The 27,661-nt window shown below is 47.0% G+C and overlaps 1 protein-coding gene across 1 annotated transcript in view; it reads left to right on the top strand.

Annotated features, from left to right (window-relative positions):
• Window positions 1-2,082: 2,082 nt before the first annotated feature.
• Window positions 2,083-27,661, top strand: part of ACAD9 (acyl-CoA dehydrogenase family member 9) — a 189,061-nt gene continuing 163,482 nt past the window's right edge. Inside the window, exon 1 of the mRNA XM_073592394.1 lies at window positions 2,083-2,330. Coding sequence (XP_073448495.1) covers window positions 2,172-2,330 — 159 coding nt within the window. The 5' untranslated portion in view covers window positions 2,083-2,171. The remainder of the gene's footprint in view (window positions 2,331-27,661) is intronic.

Raw genomic sequence — 27,661 nt, 5'->3', positions numbered from 1 at the left:
CCATAGAGTCCTGCAAGGCAATGGAGCCACCTGAAAACTGGAGCAGTGAACCCGGGCAGGCTATAAATAGATAGAAAGACAACCTTTGAGGGAAGAGCAAGCAGCAATGTAAGGCTGGGTTCACACCACAGCATTCTCTTAAAAGCAATTTGCGATGGATTGCTTTTCAGAGGGTGTCCAATCTGTTTCTTCCATGCATTCAGGAGGTCATCCCGTCGCCTACCGAAAGCCCCTTTTGAATGCGAATAGCACGTCATAGGCTGTTTACTGTGATCGGAGATGTGGTGTGTTGGAGCGACACACCACACTACCGATCACCGTGGTGCGCGCCCCCAGGGGCATACACGAGCGGCTCGTTCTGAAGGACCTCATATGATGTCCAGTTAGAATGGGAGAGCCATTGCCTAGCCATCATTTTGCTATAGGCTAGGTGGGATGTGGTTAAAGGTGAAGTTTGGAATTACTAATAAAACGAACACACATACTGACCTCTATGAAGTGAGTGATCACATGACCACTGATTGCTCAGTTCTTGGTCTGCTTGTATGGGAGAGCAGTGACTGTCAGTCATCATTCTCCGCTCTGCCCCTCCATTATGCACTGGAGCACCAGGCTGACAAGTGGGTGGGAGCGACTGGTTTCAGCACTAAGAGTCAGAGCTAGGGTTGTCATCTCATCCCTTTAAACCTGAACACATATGAATTACACAGGTTCTGAGACTAATTTATTGCAGATAATGCGAGTTTAATTATCACCTTAATCAGCCACAAAACCTGTGTAATTAATATGTGTTTAGGTTTAAGGCCACTTTCACACTGAGGCGCTTTACAGGCGTTTTAGCGATAAATATAGCGCCTCTCCTGTCACTCCAGTGTGAGAGCCTGAGTGCTTTCACACTGGGGCGGTGCGCTTGTGGGACGTTAAAAAAAAGTCCTGCAAGCAGCATCTTTGGGGCGGTGTATACACTCCTCCTAAAACGCCCTGCCCATTGAAATCAATGGGCAGCACTGCCAAAAAAGTGCCTGCAAATCGCTTCGGCAGCGGCACTTTTAACCCCCAAAGCGCCACTTAAACAGCAGTAAAGCGCTGCTTTACCACTACCGCCGCACCGCCTCAGTGTGAAAGTGCCCTTAAGGGATGAGGTGGCAACCCTAGCCAGAGCCAGCTATCAATCAGGCATGTGGGTGGATCCTGACGATATGGTCGGGATCCTTCTAGAGCCTGGAGCAGCTCTGTGAATTCAGCCAACAGCAGGCTTTAGTCCACTATAAGCTGACTCCGGGGTCACAGGAGAGCACAAGTGAGTGAACCCCTGTGACTAAGGATGAGCTCAGGCGTGTTCGTAACTCCACGCCCCGCCAGGAAGCTGGCACTCCGTAGTGCTAATCACAGGTAGTGAGACATTTCCCGATCTGTGCAGCCGCGGATCAGGAAATATCTCAGTGCCTGTGATTAGCGGTGTGGGGTGTCAGCTTCCTGGCGGGGCGCGGGCACATGGAGATGCGAACATGCCTGAGCTCATCCTTACCCACACCTCCCAACTTTTTGAGATGGGAATGAGGGACACCTACTATAAAAAGTATGTAGGCAGAGGACACGCCCCCTGCCACACCCCCTTAAAGGAGAATTAACCAAAAATAAAAGATTGGTTAAACCCACAAGGGCTTTTTTTTTACCTCCTACTATTCCTTTTATTGGCTTTTGAAATTTACAAATGCAGCAATTTAGAAATTGGATGAAAAGTTTAGCGCTGGGAAACACTTTTTGAAAGATAAATAATGCATTTTATATACAACTATATGGATCAGAGCAAAATGAGGGACGAATGAGGAGGAATGAGAGACAAAGGGACATTGCTTCAAATCAGGGACAGTCCATCCAAATCAGGGACAGTCCCTTGAAATCAGGGACAGTTGGGAGCTATGGAAGTATGGCCAAACTTCTCTTTTAGGTATCCCTGAGTCCACCATAGTAACACACAGAGGCAGTGTGGAAGGTGAGAGGATGGACCGGGAACACGGGCACTCATGCCACCTGCTGCCAGCCTTCCCCTCACCTTTCACCCATTTTCCACAGATTAGCAGGCATCACGTGATTCTCCGGCGCCGGCCGATGACGTAGCTGGCTGTGTAGTTGCTGTGAGGAGAGCAGTGAGCCGGGCTGACATTGACATGAGCGGGGTACATAGACTGTGTGTCCGGTTCGGGCGGGTAGCCCGGGTATGGGGGGCTCCGGTACAGGTCCGTCCAGTCACACAGCGGAGACTCTTCCACACCGACCCCCGGTGTCTGGCTTACGCCAAGCAACTCTGCCTGGGTCAGATAAGTAAGGTAATTCTCTTGTACTACAAGTCCCAGCCTGACCTGAGAGCTCACACTGGGGTGTATAGTGACACATGCACTGTCCTGTCCTCAGACATCCTCTATACACGACCTGAGAGCTCACACTGGGGTGTATAGTGACACATGCACTGTCCTGTCCTCATCCTCTGTACATGACCTGAGAGCTCACACTGGGGTGTATAGTGACACATGCACTGTCCTGTCCTCAGACATGCTCTGTACATGGCCTGAGAGCTCACACTGGGATGTATAGTGACCAGTGCACTGTCCTGTCCTCAGACATCCTCTATACATGACCTGAGAGCTCACACTGGGGTGTATAGTGACACATGCACTGTCCTGTCCTCAGACATACTCTGTACATGACCTGAGAGCTCACACTGGGGTGTATAGTGACACATGCACTGTCCTGTCCTCATCCTCTGTACACGACCTGAGAGCTCACACTGGGGTGTATAGTGACACATGCACTGTCCTGTCCTCATCCTCTGTACACGACCTGAGAGCTCACACTGGGGTGTATAGTGACACATGCACTGTCCTGTCCTCAGACATACTCTGTACATGACCTGAGAGCTCACACTGGGATGTATAGTGACACATGCACTGTCCTGTCCTCAGACATGCTCTGTACATGACCTGAGAGCTCACACTGGGGTGTATAGTGACACATGCACTGTCCTGTCCTCATCCTCTGTACATGACCTGAGAGCTCACACTGGGGTGTATAGTGACACATGCACTGTCCTGTCCTCATCCTCTGTACACGACCTGAGAGCTCACACTGGGGTGTATAGTGACACATGCACTGTCCTGTCCTCAGACATACTCTGTACATGACCTGAGAGCTCACACTGGGGTGTATAGTGACACATGCACTGTCCTGTCCTCATCCTCTGTACACGACCTGAGAGCTCACACTGGGGTGTATAGTGACACATGCACTGTCCTGTCCTCATCCTCTGTACACGACCTGAGAGCTCACACTGGGGTGTATAGTGACACATGCACTGTCCTGTCCTCAGACATACTCTGTACATGACCTGAGAGCTCACACTGGGATGTATAGTGACACATGCACTGTCCTGTCCTCAGACATGCTCTGTACATGACCTGAGAGCTCACACTGGGGTGTATAGTGACACATGCACTGTCCTGTCCTCATCCTCTGTACACGACCTGAGAGCTCACACTGGGGTGTATAGTGACACATGCACTGTCCTGTCCTCAGACATACTCTGTACATGACCTGAGAGCTCACACTGGGGTGTATAGTGACACATGCACTGTCCTGTCCTCATCCTCTGTACACGACCTGAGAGCTCACACTGGGGTGTATAGTGACACATGCACTGTCCTGTCCTCATCCTCTGTACACGACCCGAGAGCTCACACTGGGGTGTATAGTGACACATGCACTGTCCTGTCCTCATCCTCTGTACACGACCTGAGAGCTCACACTGGGGTGTATAGTGACACATGCACTGTCCTGTCCTCAGACATACTCTGTACATGACCTGAGAGCTCACACTGGGGTGTATAGTGACACATGCACTGTCCTGTCCTCAGACATACTCTGTACATGACCTGAGAGCTCACACTGGGGTGTATAGTGACACATGCACTGTCCTGTCCTCATCCTCTGTACACGACCTGAGAGCTCACACTGGGGTGTATAGTGACACATGCACTGTCCTGTCCTCAGACATACTCTGTACATGACCTGAGAGCTCACACTGGGGTGTATAGTGACACATGCACTGTCCTGTCCTCAGACATGCTCTGTACATGACCTGAGAGCTCACATTGGGGTGTATAGTGACACATGCACTGTCCTGTCCTCATCCTCTGTACATGACCTGAGAGCTCACATTGGGGTGTATAGTGACACATGCACTGTCCTGTCCTCAGACATGCTCTGTACATGACCTGAGAGCTCACATTGGGGTGTATAGTGACACATGCACTGTCCTGTCCTCAGACATACTCTGTACATGACCTGAGAGCTCACACTGGGGTGTATAGTGACACATGCACTGTCCTGTCCTCAGACATGCTCTGTACATGGCCTGGGCTCACACTCACAACAGAAGGCAGCTACGTTTTTAAATGTAGGAGGAACACATATGCAAGAACAACGATTGTATTCTAATGAGCCCACACTATTGTAATGCATTCATGTGCGTTTACATAAAAGCATGATTTCTTTTTCTGCACCGCAAACAGCTGTAAGTTGAAATAAATGAAAAAAATGACTCCTGAAAATGGGTGCAAACACACATACTGAAACGCACAGCGAACACAGAGATTGTGGCGCAATTGAGTCCTTAGGGTCGTTTCACGCTGAATGCAGTTGGACGCATATTGAGCTGCACTCCAACTGCATAAACAGCCCAAAATCAAGGTAATCCTATGGGCATAGTTCACAAAAAAAGGTAGATTATGCTGCATTTTTCCACACCGCAAATGCAGGGAACGCGCTCCAAACGCACCGCACCATGCCCCTTTAACCACTTCATTACAGGGCACTTTCCCCTCTTCCTGCCCAGGACAATTTTCAGCGCTGTCGCAGTTTGAATGACAATTACGCAGTCATGCAGCACTGTACCCAAACGAAATTCATATAATTTTCTTCCCACAAATAGGGATTTTTTTTGGTGGTATTTGATCACCACTGGGGTTTTTATTCTTTGCTAAACAAACTAAAAAAGATCAATATTTTTGAAAAAAAAAAAGTTTTTCTTTGTTTCTGTTATAAAATGTTGTTTTCTCCTTCTCAAATGGGCACTGATTATTTGACACTGATAAGATGGCACTGGTGGGCACTGATATGTAGCACTGATGGACACTAATAGCACTGATGGGCAGCACTGATGATGAGGTACTGACAGGTTTTCCTGATGTTGAAAAAATTATTAGACCTCCGCGCTTATGGTGAAAATGAAAAATGAGTAGCTGCAGCCTCTATCAATAAATTCACCCTAAGGTGAATTTAGAAGAAATGTGAAAAAGAGGGGATAGGTATGGCGCTGCTCTTATTAAGAGGTGACCTACAACCTCTAAATACTTTAGTGGTGTGTGTCATGGGTGCATTTAGTGCAAAAGGTGACAATAAAAGTGCAGAAAATAAATATTTGTATATTCACAAAAATCCACAAAAAAATCCTACTGTGTAAACTACCTAACCGCTTATATTGTTATGTTCAAACGAAAACACAATCCTGTGCAAAACCTGCAATTCAAAGTGACATTTCTGTGCAAAAAAATCCAACATATATGACTGGTGTATATTGTTGCTGTGAAACTGGGTTCAGAAACATGCATATACCGTCCTTAAACCCTGGTGTATAAAAAAAAAAGTCCAATAAAGTGACAATGTGCTCCTTCAAATTGTTCTGTGCATCTTGGAAAACAGTGCCCCATAAGAAACGCACTCACCGCTATTATTCACCCCACAAGGAGGTATTTCACCTTCACAGTATGAGCCACTGTGCAGCCTGTGGAGTGGGAGGAAACTTCCTGTCCTGTGTTGTCCAAGTGCCTCCTTGTCTGCGATGTAAGTGGTCTCCTCACTGTTAACCTCGTAGATGTTGCCCACATGTAGAGAGGAAAGAGACTCCATAGTGTGATACCGTACAAATATCCAAACATTTATTAATACTGATGGGTACTCACATTTATTAAAAATCATTAAAAGCGAAAACAGTATTTAAAAATAGGAAACTGGAGCGATCTGCGATCTACGACTCTAAACTGGAAATGATGCAATGACGCTGTATAGGCGGGATAATAAGATCAGCGCCATACCTATCCCCTCTTTTTCACAGGTTTTCCTGATGGGCCCTGATTGGCACTGTAGCGGGCACTGACAGGCTTTCTGACGGGCACTGTTGGTGGCACATCTGAGGGGACTGTGCTGATCATCAATGTGCTGATAATCAGCACAGACCCCCCCCTCCCCCCTCTGACAGGAAGAGCCACCGATTGGCTCTCCCTGTCAGCGCGAACTGAGGAAAGCCGTTTACCGGCACTTCCTGGTTCACACTGTGATTGGTCACAGCTGATCACATGGTAAGGAGCCTCCATCAGAGGCTCCTTATTATGATCAGAAATGCAGTGTGTCAGAGTGACATACAGCACCACTGATCACCGCGCTGCACTGCGCGCCCCAGCATGTTATGCTGCTGGATGTCATATGACGCCCAGCCAGGATAACTGAACCACCGCCTGATCATCATTCAGCTATAGGCCGGGTGGGAAGTGGTTAACCCAAGAAAGTTAAGCTATAAATGTATAGAAAAATGCACTGGAAACGCAGTGCAAAACGCAGTCAAGTGCGATTCAAACGCGCTTCAAATGCATGTAAACATGCAGTTTCTGGTGTGAATGGGCCCTTAGTGTTTTGTAAAAGTGTGCAAAATTGTGCTGCGCATATGCATGTGTTCTGCGCCACATGTATAGGGCAGCCCTTTCATTTGAATGGCCAACCCTGCGTGCAACAAAGGGTGGTGCAGTAGCTCATGCAACATTTTGAGCATGGAGCTTTGCATGTTTTGCCGCACCTGACATGTGAAACGTGCATCCTTTTTGGCATGTATGAGATGCCATTAACAGTAAATGACCTTGCAAAAGCAACACACATTTTTGTGCGTTTTGGAAACGCTAAGTGTGAATGCAAGCTTACTGCCAGTGCATTGTACTCTCATCCTAACAGATTTGATTATTTTTTTTTTTTTTTTTTTTTTTTGTGTAGAGTAAGGTCTGATTCACATGCGGTCTGTTTTGATATCCTGCAAAATGCACTGGGACACACCACTGATGGATCTCCGTCACTGTTAAAGTTGTAGTAAACAATGTACTACCACTTGTACCTACAGGTTGTAGGTACTTACGAATAACTCTTAAACTTGCACTGTTTAGGAGATATTCAGAGTACATGCAGCCAGTGACATTCCTAGGACCTGCGTTCTGAAGGTCTGGCATACAGTGATGAACCTTTAGAGCCTGTGCCATAAATGGCAGCGCGGGAGTGACATAATCGCGCCCCCAGCCACGAACCCAGAAGGAATGAAGACCGGGGAAAGTTGGAAGCCCTCTCAACGATAACAGCGTGGCGTTGTTGGGCTTCATTTTGATGTAAGGCTCCCATAATGTGCTAGTATGCAGTGCATACTAGCATATTATGACATTGCCTTGCAGGGGATTTTTTTTCCTCAACCGTGGTTTATTACCGCTTTAACGGGTCCCCCTTTCCCTCACTTTGTGGGATAGGGTGGCTTCTTTTTGGCTCCCAGATTTGAGTCTGTGCTTTTACTACCCTACCCTATCTCTAGTCTCGGTTAGTGTTGTGTATTGATCCAGTAATAGAAATGATTTGTATTGACCATAATTGCACCTAGGCCTGGGGGGGACTTGGTATCTCCACTGTACTCCTGCCTTTGTATTTGTTCGGCAGCGGGACTGCCCAGCACTGCCTTGTAAGACTGGAGCTTTTTCTTATGGGGCGTACACACAGTCAGACTTTTCAACCGGACTGGTCTGACGGACGCCGACGGACCAAATCCAGTGGACAATCCGATCATGTGTGGGCTTCACCGGACCTTCAGTGGACTTTTCCAGTCGCAAATCTGACGGACTTTAGATTTGGAACATGCTTCAAATCTTTACGTCGTAACTCTGCCGGACCCAGAAATCCGCTCGTCTGTATGCTAGTCCGACGGACAAAAACCGACACTAGGGCAGCTATTGGCTACTGGCTATCAACTTCCTTATTTTAGTCCGGTGAACGTCATCGTGTGTAGGCAAGTCCGTTCGTTCAAAAGTCCGTGGAAAGTTTGTCGGACCAGTCCGGTCGAAAAGTCCGCCTGTGTGTATGCGGCATTAGGTTGCTGTTTGTTTTTGTTGACAGCCACTTGTTTAGTTGCCAGTTTTGTAACTGTGTACTGCTTTGTAAAATCTAATAAAAAGCACTTTAAAAAAAGAAATGCCCTGGGACATGAACAAACGTGGTGAAGGCACTAATTTTTCAGAACGCACTGCACCAAACCATGTGATACTAGAGTACCATGCAGATTTGGTGGCTGCAAAGTGCAACTGAATTTGCCTGGTAGTCCTCAGAACTAGTGTCCCCATTGGAAGATTTCCCCTCTGTTCTGTCTTGGTGACAACCCAAAATTTTTAGTTTTTCTTTTATTTTCACTCTTAGTGATGATGATAAACAGGACAAATAAGGTGAATCTCCATAATGGGCAAGAACAGCAAAAAAAAAAGACTGTTCTATGTTCTAATCCTTCTCTGCTCTATCCTAAACTAAAAAGGTTTGCCTTTAGTTACACTTCTATGGCTCATCCCCGTTGGGCACTTTTGCCTATTACAGTCCCAACACACAGACAAGGCAGTTTGCCTTCTGTTCTATTCCTGCAGTTTATACCAATATGCTGCAAAAAAGTAGGATAGGTTTTATCTTTGTGCAGCAGGCTGCACCATAATACAATGCGTCGCAACAAACTGCAGCGCATATAGTTTCTTGAAACTAAAGTTTTAAGTTTCATGTAAACAAGCCATTACCAGCTTGAACGAGCACCTGATCAAACCGATCTTGGTTTGATCAGATGCTTTGTAGTCTAGAGGAGAGATCTGGGGTCTAATAGACCCCAGATCTCTCCATAAAGAGGACCATTCATGGCCCTTGCTAATTACAAGGGATGTTGTTCATCCCTTCTGATAGCCATAAGAGATTAAGAAAAAATGGAGAGACAGAGTAAAAAAAAAAAAATTTAAACCGCCCCCCCCCCCCATTCCTCTGTGCTCACACGCAAATGCAAACACGCACTTAGGTCCCTCATACATATGTAAATGGAAATCTAACCACATATGAGGTATCACTGTGAACGTGAGTGAGGAAGATAATTTTACTGCCAGACCTCCTCTGTAATTCTAAACATATAACCTGTAAAGGCTTTTAAAGCATTGCCTATGGAGATATTTTAGGTACCGTTTGGCGCTGTTCGACCGGCAGGCGCAATTTTACATGTCATATTTGATATCTATTTACTCGGCGTAACATCATCTTTTATATTTTACCAAACAATTTATATTGTGTTTTTGTTCATTAAAAATCATTTTTTTTAACAATTTACGTCTGAAAAACTGTTGTGCAAATACTGTATGACATAAAAATATGCATCACTCACTGTTTTATTCCCTAGAACCTCTGCTTAAAATATATAATGTTTGGAGGGTTTAAAATAGTTTTCCACCCAAAAAAATGTTTTTTTACACGTAGGAGAGAAATGTCAGAATTGGACCAGAATGGAACTGGTAAAATACAAATCCAAATAATTTTGCTAGATAGTTACATAGTTGGGCGTGGCCGGAATGTGATCACGGCAGGACATGTTGGCTCTGAGCTCCCGCTATTCTCCGGCAATTTATCCTGATCACAGCGGATTGACAGGCTTGGAAGATGGTAGGCAGTACTCATCGGTCGGCGGAATACTCAGGGCAGTTTAATATGCCCTCGGCGGCATTGAAGCAGCACAAACATCTCCGTTCTCAGCCACCGAAAGAACAGAGGAATCTCCGCTCTCAGGGCAGCATGGCGACTAGCCCCGCCCACTCCTCCTCCGTCCAGGCTCCTGGGAGTGCGACGCTGCGCACCAAAACAGCTCAGGTAAAGATGGCACAGCAGGGCACAGCAACAACGCAGCGCTTGGAGGACACTTCTCCCCTACCACAGGAGATAGAGGTAGATACCGAGGCTATAACTGGGCTGATTATAGAGGCCATTGCGGCATCCAAATCAGAACTTATGGGGAGCATTGATCATCTGGCCTCTGAGTGCAACCTCATCCGCCATGATCTGGACAAGATCAGAGGCAAATTGACCGCTGCAGAGGAGCGCATATCAGAAGTAGAAGACACCTCACATTTGCATGGGTCCCAATTAAGGGAGTTAAAGGAGATAGTGGGAGCTTTGCAACGCAGAGCAGATGACTCCGAAGATCGCCAAAGAAGGAATAATGTGAGGGTGGTGGGGCTGCCGGAGGGAGCGGAGGGCACCAGTGCAACCACTTTTGCAGAACAATTTTTTAAATCGCTGCTCTCCCTTGGTGATCTCCCCCCTACATATGTGCCTGAAAGAGCACACAGGGTCCCCACCTGAGCCAGACCCTCAGGTTCCCCACCAAGAGAGTTTCTGGTCCGGTTTCTCAATTATAGGGACCGTGACATGCTACTGGCGGAAGCTAGGAAACATAAGGAACTAAAATTCGAAAATGCCCGTATTATGTTGTTTCCAGATTTTTCAGCTGAAACGCAAAAAAGACGTCGTTCCTTTACTGATGTGAAGAGGAGGCTCCGGGAGAAGGAACTAAAATACAGTATGCTCTATCCCAGTCGTCTACGGGTGCAATATAAAGGTACTGTTAAATTCTTTGAAACCCCGCAGGATGCTAGTGATTGGCTGGATCATAATATGTGAAGGCACTGTTCTTCGCTGAGGTGTGTGCACCAATGTTTTTTGTGTTTTCCTCTATTTTCCTCCATTCAATCGGCTGTTCGTTCCTATGGACTGAGCAGGGAGGCTCAAGAAGCAAACAAGAATTACATTCTTTTTTTCTTTTTCTTATGCCGAACTATCGACACTTTTGTTTGAACTCTTCTGGAGTTTTTTGTTGCAGGGTCAAGGCTGCATACTGGACAATTTTTTTTAGTTTGTTTTATTTTTTTGTAAGGTTCACAGTTACCGGTATAACAGCAGAGGGGGAAGGGTGTGACCGCAGTCATGTATATTGTGTTTATAATGCATCTGATATTCTTTACATGTACACACTTACAGCATTGATTTATTTCCTGATATCTATATTATCATCAGAGAAGATTTGCTCGGCAGATGTTTTACATAGAGAGGATGGATAGCAAGATAAAAATTATGTCTTGGAATGTTAGAGGTCTGAATAATAAGTTCAAGAGGGCAACGGTATTCCAGTTTCTTAAACAGGTGAAGCCACATGTCGTTTTCCTTCAAGAAACGCATCTGGAGGGTAGTAAAATTATTTCATTACGCAAACCTTGGATACGGAGGTCCTTTCATTCCTCATATTCCTCCTATGCTAGAGGAACATCTATTCTAATTTAGTAAATCGATTGCATGTGCCATACACCAGGTGTTCACTGATCCCGGAGGACGATATGTGGCTCTAGTATTGGATTTAGCATACCAGAAAATACTATTAGTGAATGTCTACCTACCACCTCCTTTCCAAGTGCAACTGTTATATGATCTGTTAGTGACTTTGGCACCGCACATGCATTTACCTATGCTACTAATGGGTGATTTTAATACTATCATGGATTCTGCATTGGACTCGTCCAATGCTAATAGGCCGGCCTCGGTGGATCTATGCACCTGGGCATCAGTAGCGGCTCTAACTGAAATTTGGAGGTGGAAAAATCCGGGAATCGTGTCATATTCACACTTGTCTACCACTCATAAATCTTCCGCCAGAATAGACTTAGCATTTGGGAATGCCTTACTCCTAAATAATCTCCTTGGGGCCGAATATTTGGCTGGAGGGTCCTCGGACCACAACCCGCTTCTAGTTACCTTGACCTCTCCCACTAGAGGAAGGAGGGGGGGTTGGAAATTGGCACCGGGTTGGTTACAAGAAGATCAGGTAACTACTCAGCTGCCAGCTGCGGTGGATACATACTGGGTGACAAATGTGGATACGGCCGACCTATCTATTGTTTGGGATGCTTTCAAAGCTGTGGCAAGAGGTGAATGCATTTCGGCAATTAAAGTGGTTAGGAAAGATCATAATGAGGAATATGAGTCTCTTGTGGCCAAAGAGAGGGATTGTGCACAGTTACAGGCTAACTCCCCTTCGGAAGCTAATTATGCCTCCCTGCTGCATAGCAGGAGGTCAGTGGAACTACACTTCTCAGGATTAGCTCACACGGAGGCGAGGCGGAGAGTGGAAAATATACTTGCTGAAGGGGATAAAAATGGTAAACTATTGGCTAACCTGGCAGCTGACCAAAGGATCCCTGTTAACATTCCAGTAATTAAAAATAATGCAGGGACACCAATATCTGACCCAGTGGAAATTATGGCTGAGTTTGTCAGTTTTTACAAAAAGCTATACTCCCCAATATCACCATATGATATGACGGAGCTGGAAGATCTGCTCAGAAGTCTTTCAATGCCTACACTTACAGATCTACAGATGCCACTCAGTTAGATGCAGAAATTTCTGCTCTGGAAATTGAGGCAGCTATACTTGCCTTTCCTCCCAAAAAAGCTCCGGGCCCGGATGGTTTTCCTGCTGACTTCTACAAGGTCTACATGTCACAACTGTCCCCTAGATTAAACTTATTGTTTACACACTGCTGGACTCATGGTTCCTTGCCGACCTCAATGATGGAAGCTTATATGGTGCTTCTCTTGAAGCTAGGCAAGGACCCGGAGCTGTGCTCTTCCTACCGCCCAATTGCACTGCTTAACATGGATCTAAAAATTCTTGCTAAAGTACTAGCTACAAGACTGGCAAAAGTTATTTAGACTCTGGTAGACATTGACCAGACAGGTTTTATGCCAGGTATGTCCACGGATACAAATCTCAGGAGACTATTTGCGCATATACAGATGGATAATTCTGAGTTCCCGGCTAAAGTTGTTGTCTCCATAGATATCAAAAAAGCTTTTGATTCGGTGGATTGGCAATACATGAACAAGGTATTGGAGGCCATGGGGTTTGGTCCTGGTTTTCGTCGCTGGGTTGGTTTATTATATAGTACACCTAAGACAGCGGTGAGGCTCGGCTCTATGGTCTCCGATTTCTTCCCAATAGGTAGAGGCACCAGGCAGGGGTGCCCGCTTTCCCCTTTTCTTTTCGCCTTGATGATGGAGCCCTTGGCTAGGGCACTTAGGCGTTCAGAGGAGGTGCAAGCAATTAGGGTAGGATCTATAAATGAATGCATAGCATTATATGCCGATGACTTGCTGTTGTTTCTCAAGGATCCAGGCCCATCTCTTAGGGCAGCTTTGGCAATATTGGATAGATTTGCCATTTTTTCGGGTCTACGAGTAAACTGGAGTAAGTCATCCATACTACCGTTAGGATCTGAGGCTACAAACCAAAAAGATGACACTTTACCACTTCAATGGGTCTCATCGTTGACTTATTTGGGGGTAAAAGTGACAGCCAACATCCAGGATTACATGTCCCTAAATCTTCTTCCTTTAGTTAGTAGACTCAAGCATAAAACATCGGCATGGAAGAACCTTCCTCTTTCATTGCTGGGGCGGGTTAGTCTCATAAAAATGAAAATCCTGTCAGTAATCCTATACTTCTTACGACACTCCCCTATATGGATCCCAAAAGGGTACTTTAAGACACTAAACTGTATCATAGGATCCTTTCTCTGGTCGCCACATTCTCCGCGAATTAGTATTAAAATATTACAAGAACCATGGGGTCAGGGGGGGCTGGCTCTACCAGACTGGCAGAAATATTACCTTGCCGGACAGATGGTCTTTGCCAGGAGGTGGTTGACTTCAGATTCTGGGGACTCCGCCACAGTAGTGGAGGCAGCTCACTTGGGGTCCTACGAAAGCTTAAAGATGGCATTGTATAGGGGCCCAAAATCTTGTGTACCTCTGACAGACTCCATGAAAGTTACGATTAAGGCTTGGGAAATAACCACTACCTTAATGTCTCCTAGTTATACGGGGATTACACTTTCAGCTCCATTATGGATGAACCCGAAACTCCCACATTTTTTCCTCTCTCCCTGATCCTATGATTTGGGCCTGTAGGGGTATTAAAGGGCTAAAGGACATTACTAGTGAGGGGGGGAGCTTTGTACATTTGATCAACTAAGGGCTAGACATGACCTCCTCAACTCCTTCTTCTTTCGTTACCTACAGTTGCGCAATGCGTTTAAGGAGCAATTTAAGGGTCAAAGGATCGAATACTTACCATCTGCCTTGGAGAGGCTGTTAATGGAGGAGGACCTAGTCAAGCCATTGTCCTCAGTGTACAAATCTCTCTTTCAAAAAACACCTATGGGGATCACTAAATGTAGGGAAAGATGGGAAAGGGAGATGACAGACATTCGGGGGGAGGATTGGGACGATATGTGGGACCATCCATTTAAATATCTAGTCTCAGCAAGGGACCGTTTAATCCACTTTAAATTTCTTCATCGGGTTTACCTAACTCCAGCAAGGTTGTCTCGCATATACCCGTCAGTAAGTAGCCAGTGTTGGAGGTGCTCTCACACCCCAGCAGATGCAGAGCATATATTCTGGAGTTGCCCACTCATTCAAAGGTTTTGGGCAGATATAACAGGATGTCTGGAGGAGATACTTAACACCCCGGTTCCCTTGACGCCTAGAGTCTGTTTAATAAGACTAGTGGAGGAGGTCGTTCCGTCCCGTGCTCATCGCACATTGCTAAATATTGGACTATTTTATGGCAGAAAAGCTATTTTAATAAACCGGAAAAAATCTTCTGCCCCCACCATGTCATACTGGAAAAAAATGGTTAACTCAGTTATTTACTTATATAAGGCAACATACATATCTAGAGGGTGTGAAAGGAAATTCACAAAGGTATGGCAGGCCTGGTTGGATTCTACTGCAACAGTGAATTAGAAATGTAGTAACTGCGTAGTTGCTGAAAGGAATGGTATAAATTGTGCATTTTTTAGTAATTCGATGGATCTGGATTTCTCTGATGCAGTTGGAGTACATATTGGATATTCTGTAGAAATGACAAGTGTCTGAGTTTATGAATACGTTTAAATTGTTAGATGCATAGCTTCACAACTGTTATATTATGACTGCTGGTTGGGTAGAGGGGGGGAGGGGAGGGTGGGATGGGAAAGGGTTGTTGGCCCTGCGAGGCCTTCCTCGGCATGGTATGTTGCCTGTCGAAGAATGTTTATCTGTTTGTCTTGAAAATTTAATAAAAAGAATTTTGAGAAAAAAAAAAGATAGGTTGAAAAAAGACCATCCAGTTCAACCTTAAAAAAAATAAATAAAATAAAATAAAAAATATCGTACAATCCAATATACCCAATTTTATACCTCAGTTGTTCCAGAGGAAGGCAAAAAACCCCAGCAGAGCATGCTCCAATTTGCTACAGCAAGGGAAAAAATTCCTTGAGGCTGGGTTCACACTGGTGTGACACGACAGCCGTCCTACTTTGGATCTGACTTTGCCCTGCGACATGAAGCCGGCATGCGTCTGACTTTCAATGAACGGGGATCAGACTTGAATCCCCACCAATGCCCGGCACTGTGTTTGGTATGAATCTTTAGGGGGAACTCCGCACCAAATTTTAAATAAAAAACCGGCATGGGTTCCCCCCTCCAAGAGCATACCAGGCTCTTGGGTCTGGTATGGACCTCAAGGGGAACCCCCCTACGCCGAAAAAATGGCATGGGGGTCCCCCCCAAATCCATACCAGACCCTTATCCGAGCACGCAGCCCGGCTGGTCAGGAATGGGGGTGGGGACAAGCGAGCGCCCCCCCCCCCCCTCCTGAACCGTACCAGGCAGCATGCCCTCAACAAGGGGGGTGGGTGCTTTGGGGCAGGGGGGCGCCCTGCGGGCCCCCCACCCCAAAGCACCTTGTCCCCATGTTGATGAGGACAAGGGCCTCTTCCCGACAACCCTGGTCATTGGTTGTCGGGGTCTGCGGGCGGGGGGCTTATCGGAATCCGGGAGCCCCCTTTAGTAAGGGGGCCCCCAGATCTCGGCCCCCCACCCTATGTGAATGAGTATGGGGTACATGGTACCCTTACCCATTCACCTAGTGAAAAAGTATCAATAAAAAAACACACTACACAGGTTTTTAAAGTAATTTATTAGGCAGCTCCGGGGTCTTCTTCCGACTTCGGGGGTCTCTCCGGTGTCCTGATCTTCTGCCGGCTCCTCCGCTATCTTCTGCGGCTCTTTTGCCAGCGGTGGCCCGGACTTCTGCCTTCTTTCCTCTTCTGATGTTGACACGACGCTCTCTCCGGCTGGAATGCTCTCTGAGCGCTCTGCAATGGACTTATATAGGACCGCCCCCCTTATGAGGTCACTGTCCCGAGGCATGCTGGGACTGTGCCGTCATAAGGGGGCGTGGTCAACATCACCTAGTGACCACGCCCCCTAAAACGTCAGTCCCAGCATGCCCAGGGACTGTGACGGCATAAGGGAGCGGGAGTCCTCTTCCACTTCTCCATGATGACATCATAGAGCTGGTGAAAGTTAGAGATTTTGCGCTCCTCCACCTTCTGTTTGAGGATGCTCCACAGATGCTTAATAGGGTTTAGGTCTGGAGACATGCTTGGCCAGTCCATCACTTTTACCATCGGCTTCTTTAGCAAGGCAGTCTGTCAGGTCACCTTGAGGCTAGGTGACAGATGCACACCGTTGGGATCAGGAGTGCACCGCAAGGTAGTGGACCCTATGGCTGACTGCTGCGGATGAGAGTCAGGGTGGTAAGGAAGGCAGGGCCGCTGGAACACCAACACAGATCCCACCAGGGTTAGAGCGTGAGATTCCCTGGGGCACGGAGTCTAAGAGCCAGCAGGTGTTCACCAGAGCCTCTAGTGGTGAGGATGGACTGGGCTGCAACTGGCTCCAGGTCGCAACCCCCAGGGTCCCCCAGCTCACACCCTCAGTAGGCAACAGGAGGATAGGGATAGTCAGGGAATAAGCCAAGGTCAGGGCCACAAGCAGACAAGGACAACAGAGTTCACGCCAAGGTTCAGGGTCACAGGCAAACAGGGATAGTCGGGGACACGCCAAAGGTCAGGGTCACACGAGCAGACAGGAATAGTTGAGAACACGCCAAGGTCGGTAACAGAAACAAATGTAGCGCGCACAGCAGGCAGGAACAGGAAGCCAAAACACACAAAGGTTGATCAGCAGGGCTGGCCTGCAGTGCAGAGGTTAATATAGAGTTCTCTGATAGGAGCTGGGGTGGAGCCATACTAGAGGAGAGTTTATAAAAGCAGCCAGGTGAGAGTCAGCTGGTCTTTAGAGATGAACACATGGAGACAGGTAAGCTGACAGACAAAACTCTATTGCATAACCATGACACAGTGGTCATCTTGGAGGTGTGTTTGGGGTCGTTATCATGTTGGAATACTGCCCTGCGGCCCAGTCTCCGAAGGGAGGGGATCATGCTCTGCTTCCGTATGTCACAGTAGATGTTGCCATTCATGGTTCCCTCAATGAACTGTAGCTCCCCAGTGCCGGCAGCACTCATGCAGCCCCAGACCATGACACTTCCACCAACATGCTTGACTGTAGGAAAGACACACTTGTCTTTCTACTCACCTGGTTGCCGCCACACACGCTTGACACCATCTGAACCAAATAAGTTTATCTTATTCCCATCAGACCACCGGACATGGTTCCAGTAATCTGTGTCCTTAGTCTGCTTGCCTTCAGCAAACTGCGGGCTTTCTTGTGCATCATCTTTAAAGGCTTTCTTCTGGGACGACAGCCATGCAGACCAATTTTTTTTGGGAAAATAGTCTTTATTGAAATTAGGCATAAATTTATACAGCTCATTTGAGGTCTATGCATAGATACATACAATATTATCACGTGTGGTACGATTACATACATCAGCGCCTTACAAGGCTGGCATGGCATAGCAAAGATATATCTATTGTTAATAGCTCTGTAAAGTTCTAACAGACTGAGTTGGAACGTTTATATAGTTGTGCGTTTTGGTTATTAGGTGTTGATATTCTTGTTTTCACGCATTACTATACACATGTCTCCCCTTCTCCCAGCCATCCGTCCCATATCCTTGAGTATTTGTGACTGTTTCCCCTGTGTTTGTAGATCAACTGCTTGTATGGGAGGGAATTGTTAACATCCCTCTTCCAGCTTGTTATGGTGGGGGTTACGTTCTGCATCCAAGTCTTAGCAATCACTTTCCTGGCCAAAAACAGGACTTCAGATATAAATGTGGCTTGGTATTTATCAATATCCACGTCTGGAAGAAGACCGAGTATGCACAGTTTTGGATCTAGCACCACAGGGGAACCCATTTGGTCGTGTAAGAACTTGATCACTTGACTCCAGTATGTTTGAATAATAGTGCATTCCCAGATTAAGTGAAAGAAGCTACCCCTCTCTGCCTGGCAGTGAGGACATACTACGGGCCGTGTAGGTTGAAATTTCCTTATTATGTTAGGTGTAAGGTATGCTTGGTGGATGATGTATGTCTGTGTTAGCCTGTCAGACAGTTTTGGAGATGTTACTTTAACATTTTCTAGAATTTCCTCCCAGTCTGATTCACCAATGGCTCCTATATCTCTTTCCCATCTTGTTTTGGCTTTTTGTATCACTTCTCTAATTCTGGGTAATCTTATGGAGTAGTAAAGGTTAGATATCAATTTTTGCGAATCGGCTCCCATAATTATATCCAGGATTTGGGGATATTCCAAGATGCTACTTTCGTTTCTGAATTGAGAACGTAAGGCATGTCGGAGTTGTAGGTACTTGAAGAATAATTGTTGCGGAATAGAGTATTCTTCCTTAAGAGTTTGAAACGCTTTGGGCCTAGCGCTTGCCATTACTTGGTGCAGGTATATAATTCCATATCTGGCCCACACAATAGGGTCTGGGATTTTTTTGAGTTCCACAAGCTGGTCGTTAGCCCATAAAGGAGTGTGCGTATGGATATTCCCTATTTTAAGTTTTTTCTGGGCCAGTCCCCATATGCGTTGATGATGTTTAAGTAGCCCGTCATTAAATTGTGGACCTTTCCTATGAACCTGACCCCCTCGTAGTATAGTTTGAAGAGGGGTAGATAAGGGACTGTCTTGGCTACTCGCTACTAGTGTACTGTATCTTTGTCTTTCATTATTATGGTAGTGGTGCATATGTGACAGTTGTGCCGCTATGTAGTATTCCTGCAGATCTGGCAGAGATGTTCCCCCCATATCTGTAGGGTTTTTAAGGACATTCCAAGCTACCTTATGTCTTTGATGTCCCCAGACAAAGGTGTTCAAAATAGATTCCATTTTTTTGAAAATCCCTATGGGGATATATAGTGGGGCATGCCATACCATGTAGAGGATCTTAGGTAGGATAATCATTTTTATGATATTTATCCTCCCCATTACTCCCAGAGGTAGTTTGGACCATGCTTGCGTTTTGGTTTTTATCATGTTAAACAATGGCTCTATGATATTGGTTGTATATTCGCGTAAGTCTCTTGTAACCAGTACCCCTAGATATTTGATAGTGTTTACTCTGACTAATGGTAGTTCTGGGTGTATATTATTTGGGGGAAAATGGTCTATAGGGAGTATCTGTGATTTTTCCCAATTTATCCGTAGGCCTGAGAATTTCCCCATTTTATCTATTGTGTCTAGAGCTGCTTGAAGTGATGGGCCCTGATCCGCTAAATAGAGTATCGTGTCATCAGCGTAAAGTCCGATCTTCTCTATATAGTCGCCTATTCTGAGACCCACTATGTCCATGTCAGCTCTTATAGCTATGGCCAATGGTTCCGCAGCCAGGGCATATAGCAGTGGAGAGAGGGGACACCCCTGGCGTGTGCCCCTCTCTAGGGGGAATTGCTCTGACATACAACCATTGACGAAAACCCGTGCTTTTGGTGACTGGTAGAGTATTTGTACCCACTGTATAAAATTGGGACCGAATCCATATTCCTGTAGACATTCCCATAGAAAAGGCCATTCCACTGAGTCAAAGGCCTTTGCTGTGTCTAGGGCCACCACTACTCTGGTACCTCGATTGTCGTGTTGTGCTTGAATATTTAGAAAAAGTCTTCTTATATTCATGGCCGTATTTTTCCCGGGCATAAAGCCGGTTTGGTCTGGGTGTATTAAGGAAAGAATAACTTTGTTTAGGCGGGATGCTAGAATTTTGGCCAGTATCTTAATATCCACTTGAAGTAGTGAGATTGGGCGGTAGGATTCGGGGTATCTGAGGTCTTTTCCTGGTTTAGGTAAAACTATTATCTGTGCTTCCTGCATTGATGGAGGGAGTGATTTATGTTCAAATATTTGTTGGTATAGTTTTTGCAATTTCGGGACTAGTATTTCAGGGAATGCAGTATAGAATTCTAGTGGCAGGCCATCTAGTCCGGGGGCCTTGGATTTAGCTAGTTGGGACAGTGCTTCAGATATATCGTCTTGGCTGATGGGGGCGTCCAGTTGCTTTGCCTGTTCTAATGTGAGTCTAGGGAATTGAATTCTGTGTAGGTGGTTTTTAATTTCTTGTGCGGAGTATATTGTCTGAGTTTTATATAAATTCCTGTAGAAGTTTAGGAATATGTCTGCTACTTGGTGTGGGTCTGTCACCTCGTCTCCCTGTGGGGTGGCTAGGGTCACCACTACTGGGGGTTTTTCATTTAAATGTGCTAAATATGCCAATAATTTACCTGCTCGCTCCCCGTGTTCAAAAATTTTTTGTTTTTTGAAAAAGACCTGTTGCTTAGCTTTCTCTATGTGCATTTGGGTTATTACTCTGGATTGCATTTGTACTTTATGGAGATTATCTGTATTGGGTTCTTGTGCGTATACCTGTTCCAGTTCCTGTAGTTTGTCAGTGGTCATCTGTAATAGCAGTTTAGAGGAATTTTTAAATCTATTTATTCTTAGTGATAATAGTCTACTGGCTTGATTTTTGAAGTTGTCCCATGCTGCAGTATCTGAATCTGTGGTTATTAAGTTGTTTAGCATATACTGTAGTTCTTGTCCTACGCTCTCGAGATCTGGCAGGACCGATAACCAGAATGGATTCAGCCTCCACCCAGAGGCGGGCACTGCTTTTAATAGAGATGCTGTTATCCAACAAGGTGAGTGGTCTGATAGAGCTCGTGGAGCCATACCCGACCCTGTAATTTTGGGTAGCAGTGCATTTGAGGCCATTATAAAATCAATCCTGGACATCGTGTCGCAGCTTACCGAGTGGCATGTGTATGCTTTTTTAGTCGGGTTTTGCCATCTCCATACGTCTGTTAACGCAAATTCTGTAAAAAGTCTGCAGAGTCTGGTTTGGTGCGGCACAGTCCTGGACGTATCTCCCAGGTCTGGTCTGTCCAAGTTTGGATTCATGGTTTGGTTAAAATCACCCATCCAAATAGCTGGAACTGATGGGTTTTGTGCCATGAATGCCAATCCCTTCAATACTACCTCAATCGAAAAAGGGGGGGGGGATATAGCATGCCAGAATCAATAGGGAGTTGCCTCCTATGGTGGCGTGTAGGAAGATGTATCTTCCCACTCTATCTGATTCTAGTGCGATTAGTTCAAAGGGCACTCTTTTGGCTACTAATATCGATACCCCCCTTGATTGATTGGTATGCGTACTGTGGTATAGCCATCCTATCCATGGTTTTTTTAAGGCTACCTGCATCTGACCTGTGATATGCGTTTCTGTTAACGCTATAATATCTGCTTTTTGTGATTTTAGAAATGTTAGTGCTGCGGTTCGCTTAACCTTATTCCGCATTCCGCGGATGTTCCATGTTAAAAACTTTACACTGGCCATGTTAGTTTCTGGATGTAATTAGTGTATTTGCCTTCTTGTAAGATCTCATAATGATAATACCCCCTCAGTCTGCCTTTTCCACAGTACCAGTGTGCTAATGCATATTTGTTGTTGACTGTGTATTGCCTATTCAGCCACTTTAAAGTCATAACAATTCTTATATTCCCAAAGTAAAACATATAACATATCCTTTTAACTGTTCCCATCCCTCCCAGCTGCACATCTCCCCAACCTGATGTGAGCATATAAACCCAAACTGTCAGCATATAACATATCATCCAGCGGTTACCTTCCACTGGAGGCACAATTCTTAAAAGCAATAGATGAGTTTTTCTTTTATGCTGATCCAGCTTTGCTAAAGGGGCGACTGTTCCCCTGTCGAACGTGGAGCATTGATAATCAGGACTACCACACATTGCAGTTATTGAGTTCCTCTTGCCCTCTTCTCCCTCTTTGCAGCGGGTTAATTTAAGTCCCTTGTTCCAGGATACTATAGTAGAGTTCGTTCCTGTTCTTTAGAGGTCTTGCAAAGCAGATCACTTTAAACTGTCCCCACTCTTTTCAAACTGTAAAGGCGCAACCGGTAACCTGCGCAATCCTATTTTATAATCCCCCAAGCTCCATAGCAACGTTATACATGAGCTAGCGTTCTTGTTCCCATCCGTCCCACCCGCACACAAGCCGTGTATGCCCCCATTCTTCATGTCCCTCATCTGGACTCTGGTTCCTCTCCAAAAAGATCCCACGACCCTAATATTTACGAATTTTGTTCAAAGTCAGAAAGTACTCACTGTTGTTACGTGTTCTTAGACAGATTAAGCAGGTCTATTTCTGCGATCCAGCCATGCTGTCGCTGCCGCCGGGTCGTCGAAGAACTGTACTCTTCCGTCCTCCTCCACCCTCAGCCTAGCAGGAAATAACATGGCATATTTAAGATGGAGGATCCTCAATCTGCGTTTCACCTCCTGATATTGTGCTCTTCTCCTTTGCACTTCGCTGGAAAAATCCGGGAATACTGCAATCTGACTGTTCCCGATCTGTATATTTCCTCTTTCCCGGGTGAGTTTGAGGATTTTGTCTCTGTCCCGAAAGTTTAGAAATATGGCGATGAATGTGCGGGATGGCGCTCCGGGTGGTGGTGGCCGCGCGGGAATGCGGTGCGCTCTCTCCACCGCAAACATTGCTGAAAAGGCTTCTCGGCCGTATGTTTTGATCAGGAGCGTTTCTAGGTATGTTGCTGGGTCTGTGCCTTCCTCTTTCTCTGGCAGTCCTATGAATCGGAGGTTGCAACGCCTGAGGCGGTTTTCCATGTCATCTTGATGGGCATGGAGTTGTTGTATCTGTCTCTGCATCTCCTCTGTAGTATGTCTCATGGGGTGTAAGGCATCTTCCGCGTTGCTTATCCTGGTTTCAGCCTCTGTGACTCTGTCTTTCAGTTTTGAGAAGTCCTGTCTTATCAGGGATATATCAATTTTCACTTCGTCTATCTTTGCAGTCAAGGTACCTTGTAGGGCGGCTATGGCATCCAGAACTTTGGCGGTATCTGACGCCTGAGGAGCGGGGTCCGCGCATGCGCCGGTTCCATTATCTTGTTGCATGTCTTTGTCCTGGCGGCGATATTGAGCGAGCTTGTCTGCCGTCCCAGTGTTCCGTCTCGGTGGGGACATATTCTGCTTCTGTCCCGGGATAGGAGGGGGAGCCCGTGGGGTGGAATATTCCTGTGAAGCGCTCCAGAGGATCTCTTTTTTTTGGGGGTTTTGTGTGCAGGGTCTCGCTTTACCACATACCTGGTCCCCCCCCGGGTGCTGCACCCCTTGAGGATGTCTTGGGGTCCAGGTTCTTGCAGATCAGTCCTCTTTAGGGGAGCCAGGTAGGCCAGGGGAGCTAGTGGAGCCGATTCTGGGTGTAGCAATATGGCCGCCGCTCTCAGGACCAGGCCGGAGCCACGGGCCGCTCCACAGACTGGTACAGGGCACAGAGGCACAGCGTCAGGGGCCACAGGCAGTCCGGGGGCCGATGTATACAGGGGTCAGCCTCGGGGGGTCTCAGCAGGCCCGTGGGACGGATCGGAATCGCCGCCGGGTGGAGCAAAATGGCCGCCGCTCCAGGCACTAGGCCGAAGCCGGGGACTTTCCTAGTTTTCCGGCCCCAGAACGGAGCGCTCCGGTTTTCGCGGCCTCGGGGAGCGTTCCTGGCAATCCAACCGCACCAGAAGCTTTGCAGGCACCAGGGTATCTCTGCTGGGGTGTTTTTTTCTGGTAGGATTAACAGGATACAGGCAGGATGGCTGATGTAGGATTTTGGGCAGAGGAGCTCTCTATGCAGACGTCCTACTCCATAGCTCGTCAGGCCACGCCCCCCCATGCAGACCAATTTGATGCAGTGTGCTGGGTATGGTGTGAGCACTGACAGGCTGACCCCCCCACCCCTTCAACCTCTGCAGCAATGCTGGTAGCACTCATACGTCTATTTCCCAAAGACAACCTCTGGATATGATGCTGAGCACGTGCACTCAACTTCTTTGGTCGACTATGGCGAGGCTTGTTCTGAGTGGAACCTGTCCTGTTAAACTACTGTATAGTCTTGGCCACCGTGCTGAAACTCAGTTTCAGGGTCTTGGCAATCTTCTTATAGCCTAGGCCATCTTTATGTAGAGCAACTTTTCCCCTTTCGTCTTTCAGGACAGCCACCATGAGAGATAGTCTCCTCCTCTTCCTCTAGGAAACACTGCGCCAGCCCATAAATTCTTACTTCCCCTGCCAGACCTCAGTATTAGTGTTTCCTCCGGTGGGGAGACACTGTGCAAGGAGCCAGGCCATTCAGTCAGGGTGACTGCAGGTGTTTATATTTTTTGGAGCCTGTAATGGGAGCAGGGGTTTCCTAGGGCATAGGGGGGACTTACCCCTAGTTCTGTTGCCACCACTTCCTAGCCGAGTGCGGCTTCAGGTTGGGGGGACTCCCTATCGCAGCTACAGGGCTGCAGCAGGCAGGCGCTCACCTTCCCTGTATTCCATACAGACCGCTCTCTTTTTTTTCTTGTTTTTGGAACTAGGCGGGCCGGGCGACGTCATTTCCGGCGGAAGGGCGAGTGCTTGCCTTTGACCCACGACTTCCGGTTCCGGGTCGCGGCGCTGATAGGGAAGCCAGGCACAGGCTGGAGACGAGTCTGGGACGCGCACAGGCAGCGTGGGACTCGGTAGTAGCAACCACCTGCAAGTCATGTCGGAAGCAGATGCTCAGCCAACGGACACTACCTCCAGCCTTCCTAAGGTAAGAGTGCCCTGGGGAAGAGTACTCTTTATCTAGAATTGTCCCTCCATGTATAGTTCCTGTCATGGGGGGGCAGACACCCTGGGTGGTCAGGGGAGGGAGGCTCAGATCCCCACATATTAAGGAGGGTCTTGTGTACTCCCAGGGTTGTATCCTTGTTTTTTTTTGGAAAAAAAAAAAAAAGTGACAAAATGTTTTTTTCTTTTCATGTATTTCAGAAAGCTACAGAGAAGTCTAGGTCTGCACATAGCTCTAAGAAGAGGTGTGCCTCTTGCAGGGACACTTTAGGGGAAACATGGACAAAGGTCTTGTGTAGGGAGTGCATAGACTCCCTTGTTAAGGAGAGGGACTCTGAACAGGAGTCAGGACTTGCAGCCTCGGTTAAAGAGCTTTCGTCCACCTTCTCTTCATTTAAAGCCTTATTTGAAAGGTTTCAGCCTCCCTTTAGTCCAGTCCCCCAGGATACAACCTCGCCTCAGGCTCAGGGCTCTGCTCCTGCCCAACCTGCAACTTCAGTTAGGGCAGTGGAAGCTCCAGGGCCCTCCGGAGTGGAACAAAGACAACCAGACAGTTCCTCCTCCGATTCCCAGGATGGTTCAGAGGGAGAGGACCTGGACGGGGAGTCCAGGAAATCCTCCAGATATAAATTATCCCTGGAAGAGGTAGAGGACCTCTTAGGGGCTATTTATACAACCCTCGGTATTCAGGAAGACAGGAAACCCCTGACCCTTCATGACCAAATGTACAAGGGTTTAGGGGAACAAAGGAAGAAAGTTTTTCCAGTACATGAGGTATTGGTTGAAACTATTAAAAAGGAGTGGCAGGATCCCGAAAGAAAACCCTTTTTTTCTAGATCCTTAAAAAGGAGATTTCCATTCTCGGATGATCCTACATCTATCTGGAATAAAAGTCCCAAGTTAGATGCTGCCTTTTCCCAGGTTTCCAGACACACAGACCTGGCTTTTGAGGACATGGGGGCCCTGGTGGATGTCATGGATAAGAGAATAGACTCTCTTCTCAAAAAGACTTGGGATTCAACAATTGGTAATTTAAAACCTGAGTTGGCTGTCACAGTAGTGGCTCGCAATCTGGAGCACTGGCTCTCTAAGATTGAGGAGCATATTGAAGCTGGAACGGCAAAAGAAACCATTCTATCTTCTTTCCCTACGATTCTGCGGGGTATCGCCTACATAGCTGATGCCTCGGCAGAATCAGTCCGTATGTCGGCCAGATCAGCGGCTCTGGCCAATTCGGCCAGGAGAGCCCTCTGGCTAAAAACTTGGCCGGGCGATAGCGCCTCTAAGGCCAAGTTGTGCGGCATACCGTTAACGGGAGACCTTCTCTTCGGCCCAGGGTTAGAGACCGTCTTGGACCGCACAGCAGACAGGAAGAAATCCTTCCCAGTTAAGCGGAAAACCCCTACACAGACAAAGAAGGGGTTTCGTCCGCAAAAGCGTAAAGAAATTCCAAAGCCGGAAGGGCAAAAGAAATTCTGGGGTCAGAAGAAGGGCAGGGGAGGGGCGATTTTTCGCCCTCCTGAACAGCCCCGTAAAAACCAATGACTCCCCAACCAGGGTGGGGGGAAGACTGGGGGCCTTCCTCCCACAGTGGGAAGCAATATCCCCCAATCGCTTTATCCTAGGGATTATAAGAAGGGGGTACCATATCGAATTCACAAATCCTCCTCCACGGAGATTTCTTGTCACGCACCTACCCAGGTGTACGGCAAAAGCCGAGGCTCTGTTGGAAGCATTAAGAGATCTGGTAGATCAAAATGTGGTTCTCAGAGTTCCAAAGACCGAGGAGGGAGAGGGTTTCTATTCACACATCTTCGTAGTGAAGAAACCCACAGGGAAATTCAGATTGATTCTGAATTTAAAGCCCCTGAACAGGTCAGTGACGTACAGGAGATTCCGTATGGAAACAATTTTCACAGTCAGAGCCCTGTTGCCCCGCAACTGCTTTATGGTATCTCTGGATCTAAGGGACGCGTATCTACACGTTCCTATTACAGAAGCCTCGCAGAGGTTTCTTCGGCTAGCAGTAAATGTAGGTGGAACAACGGTACATCTACAGTTTCAGGCGCTGCCTTTCGGGCTATCCTCCTCGCCCCGCATTTTCACCAAGGTCTTGGCGGAGGTGATGGCCTTTCTTCGACTCCAGGGAATATCAGTGATAGCATACCTGGACGACCTGCTCCTGTTTGCACCGTGTCCACTGCAGTTAGTCAGAGATCTAGAACTAACAAAGAGAGTTCTTACAGGTCTAGGGTGGCTAATGAACTTGGAGAAATCCAGTTTGATTCCCTCTCAGCGCATCACGTACCTAGGCTATCTGTTGGACTCAACGCTACTGAGAGTGTTTCTTACAGCAGAAAAAGTACAAAAACTGGACAGGGCAGTGGCTGTTCTCCAGTGCAGCAGTCAGGTCTCCATAAGAGTTCTGATGTCGGTCCTGGGACTATTAACCGCTACCCTCCCAGCAGTGCAATGGGCAGGTCTGC

The sequence above is a fragment of the Aquarana catesbeiana genome, linkage group LG07, assembly GCF_042186555.1.
Source record: "Aquarana catesbeiana isolate 2022-GZ linkage group LG07, ASM4218655v1, whole genome shotgun sequence".
In the NCBI taxonomy this organism is placed as follows: domain Eukaryota; kingdom Metazoa; phylum Chordata; class Amphibia; order Anura; family Ranidae; genus Aquarana; species Aquarana catesbeiana.
This window is presented reverse-complemented; position numbering and strand designations above follow the sequence as displayed.